This window comes from Corapipo altera, unplaced genomic scaffold (genome assembly GCF_003945725.1).
Source record: "Corapipo altera isolate COAL_440 unplaced genomic scaffold, ASM394572v1 71, whole genome shotgun sequence".
Taxonomy (NCBI): Eukaryota; Metazoa; Chordata; class Aves; order Passeriformes; family Pipridae; genus Corapipo; species Corapipo altera.
The window spans coordinates 4,999,455-5,004,965 of record NW_020884916.1 but is presented as its reverse complement, the minus strand read 5'-3'; the positions used below and the strand labels follow the sequence as shown (position 1 = coordinate 5,004,965).

At 58.2% G+C, this 5,511-nt stretch overlaps 1 protein-coding gene across 1 annotated transcript in view; it reads right to left on the bottom strand.

Annotated features, from left to right (window-relative positions):
* FEZ1 (fasciculation and elongation protein zeta 1) overlaps positions 1 to 5,511 on the bottom strand; it is a 12,257-nt gene that overhangs the window by 749 nt on the left and 5,997 nt on the right. The window contains exons 4-8 of the mRNA XM_027655544.1: positions 4,495 to 4,702; positions 3,162 to 3,433; positions 2,056 to 2,136; positions 1,598 to 1,673; positions 1,038 to 1,103 (exon numbers count right to left, since the gene is read on the bottom strand). Of these exons, the coding sequence (XP_027511345.1) occupies positions 1,038 to 1,103; positions 1,598 to 1,673; positions 2,056 to 2,136; positions 3,162 to 3,433; positions 4,495 to 4,702 (703 nt within the window). The remainder of the gene's footprint in view (positions 1 to 1,037; positions 1,104 to 1,597; positions 1,674 to 2,055; positions 2,137 to 3,161; positions 3,434 to 4,494; positions 4,703 to 5,511) is intronic.

Here is a 5,511-nt window from a genome sequence, read left to right as displayed (position 1 = left end):
GCAGGAGTGTGCATGAGGATGTGTGCACAGGGACAGATGAGTGTGTGGGGGGATGTACTGGGATGCAGGAGGATGCACAAGTGTGCACAGGGATGCACAAGGATGCAGGAGGATGGACAGGGATGCAGGAGTGTGCATGGGGATGCCCGAGGATGTGTGCATAGGGACAGACAATTGTGCATGGAATGCAAGAGGATGCACAAGTGTGCACAGGGAGTCACGAGGATGCACAGTGTGTGAGCACGTGAAATGCTGCACGAGGGTGCACAGTGACACCCAGGCTGGCACTGGGCTGCACAGGGGTGCACAAGAGTGCCCAGGAGTGCCTGGGGGCTGCATAAGGACACCCAGTGCCAGTCTGGGTGTCACTGGGCTGCACAAGGGTGCACAAGAGTGCCCAGGAGTGCCTGGGGGCTGCATAAGGACACAGAAGTGTGCATAGGGAAACCTGGGGGTGCACGAGGGTGCATGAGTGTGCTCATGTGCATGAGGACTCAGGAGGCTGCGTGAGGGATGGACAGGAGGTGCGTGCCAGAGGCACAGGGATGCCCAAGGATGCTCAGATGATTGGGGATGCCTGAGAGAGGCAGAGGAGGGCTGCCCCATGGGGCATGATTGCTGAGAGTGGGTGGTGAAGTGGCTTGGAGGAAGCAGATGGGCCCCAGGATGGTGCAGGGAGGTGCACAGGGACCTCCACACACAAAACCTAAACAAAGACTGCCTGAGGGATGTGCAGGAGAGGCACCTGGGATTCCTGAAGGAATGGAGGAGGCACAAAGGATGCACCAGAGATGCAGGAGGAATGCACACAGGATGGATCCAGGATTCTCTGAGGATGCATGGAGGGTGCACGGGAAATGTGTAAGGATGCACGAAGTTGCATGAGGGATGGGCAAAGGATGCACAAAGGACACGAGGGAGAGGCAGGAGGATGCAGGAGGATGCAGAAGGGATCCATGTGGAAGCACAGAGGCACAAGGGCTGCACAGGAACTGCACACAAGGAGTGCCCAGGGCAGGCAGGAGGGGAGCAGGTACCTTTGAGGATGTAATCCGTGAGCAGTGTGGGCACCTTCTCATTCCCCTCCTTCATGGCAAACAGGACTGTGAGGGGGAATGGAGCTGTGAGCCCACCCCTGCTGCCCCCCAAATGTCACTTTTCCCCCCCAAAATAGCCCCACAGTCGCCACAGAATTTCCCAGAATGCAGCAGGTCTGGAAGCATCCAAAAAAAAAGCACTTTCACCCCCAATCAGCCAATCCATGGCAACGCAGAATGGGTGATTTAGCCCCAGATCAGCTCTGGTATAAGGTGCATAAATCAGAGGGGAGGTATTGGCTGCAAACCAGCTGTGCTGCAGTGATGCAAAACCGGTATTTCCCCTCCAAAATAGGTTTTTTGCAATGATCATGCAACACAGGTGGTAGCACCTCAATTTGCCCAAGCTGCAGCAATGCAAAAAAAGGGAGAATCATCCCCCAAACTGACTGCACTGCAACGATACCCCAAACCACAGCTGCTGCAGCAATGCAAATGTGCCTTTGTGTCCCCAAAACACCCAATGCTGTCCCAAAATGCCAGCTCCAAGGAATACTCACTGTTGGTGAGCATCTGCAGGTCCTCGACAGAGGGTGGTGAGCCCTTCTTCTCGTAGGGAATCACCGTGTTCAGGTACTGCAAAAACAAAAGCCACCCCAAAAAACCACCCAGATGGCACAGAACTGCCTTTTTTTTGCACTGCTTTGAGACAAATCCCACCCCAAATTCATGGAGAAATAGAGTATTTCTGCAATATTCCTGTGATTTTGGGGAGTAGTGAATAAATTGGGTGCTTCAAACTCCACCCAAATCCATCCCTGATCAGGGAGGACTTTTTGGGGTGAAAACCAGTGATTTTTGCAGGATGGATTAGGAGGGTATATGGGATGGAGCAGGGCTGTAAAACTTAAAATCATTTTTAAAAGGGGCTGGGGGATGCAAGGAAATGGGGAGTGTGGGGAGGGGGAGTGAAAGGGAACAAATTTGGGCAATTTTTGGGGGGAGGGGGAAAAGGCACCTGCTTCTCGTTGGCGGCAGGACCAAAAGTCTGGCGCAGGCCGGAGTGCAGGATGCTGGAGATGCCCTCCATGCTGAAGCGCTGGGGGGGACATGTGTCACCCTGTCACCTCCCAAGGACAGCAGCATCACCTGTGGCACCTCCTCTGGCACCGACATTCCCCAAGCTCCCTGACTCCCACCTACATCCCTCCTTTTTCCCGGTCACAGATCCCACTCCACCTATGTCCCCATGTCCCCCTGTCCCCTTGCCCTGTCACCACATGCCCCCCCATGCCATGTTCCTCTATCCCATCCTCTGTCCCCACATACATGTCTGAGCTGCTCTCTGCTCCCACATCCACACCCTGCCCATGTCCCTCTGTTCCATATCCCTCCCATCCCCTTGCTCCGTATCCCCTCATCCTCCTGCTCCGTGTCACCCTATCCCACGTCCTCCCTATTCCCCCTCTCCATGTCCCCTCCACCCCTGACCCATGTCCCCACATCCCTCTGCCCCATCCTGTCACCATTTCCATCCCCACATTCCCTTGTCCCATGCACCCTCATCCCATCATATCCCTCATCCCCCCCACTCCCTGGCTCTCTGCCCAAGCCTGTCACCATCCCCATCCCCACCTTACCCTGTCCCATCCCATCCCACCCATCCCACCTCAACCCTCATCCCTCTGCCCCCGTGTCCCTCTGCCCCATCCTGTCATGATTTCCATCCCCACATTCCCCTGTCCCATGCACCCTCATCTCATCACATCCCTCATCCCCTCATTCCACATCCCTCTGCCCAAGCCTGTCACCATTCCCATCCCCACCTTACCCTGTCCCATCCCATCCCGTCCCATCCCGCCCCACCCCACCCATCCCACTTCAGCCCTCATCCCGCTGCCTCCATGTCCTTCTGCCCAAGCCTGTCACCATTCCCATCCCCACCTTACCCTATCCCATGCATCCCAACCCTCATCCCCCTGCCCCCATGTCCCTCTGCCCCATCTTGTCCCTGCCGCCCCCCTACCCCGTGGCCCCATCCCCACATCCCCCACACCCCCACCTCCTTCCCTGCCCGTCCCCAATGCCCCCAGCCCTGTCCCCACGGCCGCCGTGTCCCCGCACCTTGCGGGGCATGTGGTTCCCGCGGTCGGGACGCCCCCCTTGCAGGCTCAGCCCCTTGTCCCGGCGGCGGCGCCGGGCGGCCTCTCGCTGCTCCCGCTGCTCGCCCTGCACGGCCAGCAGCGCCCCGATGAACGCCGTCTTCACCTCCTTCTCGAAGGCCAGCTCGTCCCGCCGTGCCAGCTGTGCCACCAGCTCCGCCGACAGCGCCCGGCTCGCCGCCTCCGCCCGGCCCGCTGCCGCCGCCAGCTCCCGCGCCGACAGCCGGCCCAGCCCTGCGCCGGGGCCGCGTTAGAGACGGGCACGAGCCCAAGGGACATCCCAGAACGGGGTTGGGTTGGAAGGGGCATTGAGATCTCGTTGCAACCCCCCCGCCATGGGCAGGGACACCTCCCACCAGCCCAGGTTGCTCCAAGCCCCGTCCAACCTGGCCTTGGACACTTCCAGGGATGGAGAAGCCACAGCTTCTCTGGGCAACCTGTGCCAGGGCCTCCCCACCCTCACAGCCAGGAATTTCTTCCCAACATCCCATCTAACCCTACCCTCTGGCAGTAGGAAGCCATCACCCCTTATCCTCCAGGCCTTTGTCCCCAGTCCCTCTCCAGCTCTCCTGGAGCCCCTTTAGGCACTGGAAGGGGCTCTCAGATCTCCCTGGAGCCTTCTCTTCTCCAGGCTGAACATCCCCAGCTCTCCCAGCCTGCACCAGAGGTGCTCCAGCCCTCAGAACACCTCCGTGGCCTCCTCTGGACTTGGTGCAGTGACCCGCACGATGAAAGCAGGGAAATGCCCGGTGCAGTCAGTGAAGTGCACACGGCAACCATTAAAGTGCATCTCGTGCCAAGCGAGATGTGCTCTGCATTTCCTGAGCCACCAAGAAATAAATCTATTGTGCAATTACTGATTAATGCTGTGCCCAGAGCAGCTACAGAGCTGCCTGGCACTGTCAGTGACATACAAGGTGCACCGGGGGACATTCACAGTGACATGTATGGTGCGATTGGTGACATGCATGGTGTGACTAGTGACATGTGTGGTGTGATAAAGGGGCTCTGTAATTAGGGGAACGAGCAGAGCAATTAGTGAAATGCCTGGTGGGGGGATCAGTGACACACCCCGTGCCACCAGTGACAAATCTCATGCGCGTGGTGCACTCCATGTGGAACGCGAAGGCTCCTGGCGAACCCTGAGCCACATCCCTCTGTTCTTCAGTTTTTGCCAAGAGCCCCTCTGGCCAAGCCCTGGAGCAAGCCAGCACTGAGGCCTGGGAAGACTCAGTTGTCCAATTTGGTTGGAATTGTCCCCCAAAAGTGACTGGCCTGGGCTTTGCTGGCCGTACCTTCGTGGGAGCAGTTGTTGTTGAGGGCAGGGGTGAAAGCCCGCAGCTCCCGCAGCAGGATGGGCTCTGTGCCCCCGCCACCACCTTCGCCTTCAGCATCAGCCTCAGTTTCCTCCTCCTCATCCTCCTCGTCCTCTTCCTCCTCACCCTCGGGGTCAGCCTCAGGGTCAGGCGAACTCTGCATCAGCTCCTCCAGCTCCTCGATGACCTGCGGGGCATCAGTGTCCTCCATCTGCACCTGCATCCGACCTCCACCTTGTATCTGCTCCCTGCATCCCACAGCTGCATCCTGCACTTGCATCCCTGTCCTCCACCCGCACCCTGCATCTCTGACCTGCACCCACATCTGCCCTCTGCATCTCTGTCCTGCACCCACATCTGCAACCTGCTCCCTTCATCCTGCCCCTGCATTCTCCATCCTTATCAGCACCTGCATCCTCCATCTGCAAACTGCTCCATCTGCATCCTCCCTTCTTATTGACATTGAGCATCCTGCACCTGCATCCTCCTCTTCATCCTCCAGCTGCATCCTGCTCCCTCCATCCTGCATCCACACTTGCATTTACATTCATCTGTACCTCGGGTCCTCCATTTGCATCCTGCATCTGGATCCCACATTCCCATCTGCATCCAAACCCCACATGCCATGGGCACTCTGGACCTGCATCCCCACCTAAATTTGCATCTTGCTCCCTGCACCCCCCTCCTCCTCCTGCATCCTGGATCCTGTACTTGCACCTGCATCCTCTATCCAGTCTCCACACCCTGTAGCTGCCTCTGCATCCCCCTCCCCGCACCTGCACCCTCCATCCTGCATCTCACACCTGTACCCTGCATCCCACATCTGTATCCTGCATCCCACACCTGCATCCTGCATCCCACACCTGTACCCTGCATCCAACATCTGCATCCTGCATCCCACACCTGCATCCTGCATTCCACATCTACACCCTGCATCCCACACCTGTACCCTGCACCCTGCATCCCACATCTGCACCCTGCATCTGGTACCTGCAC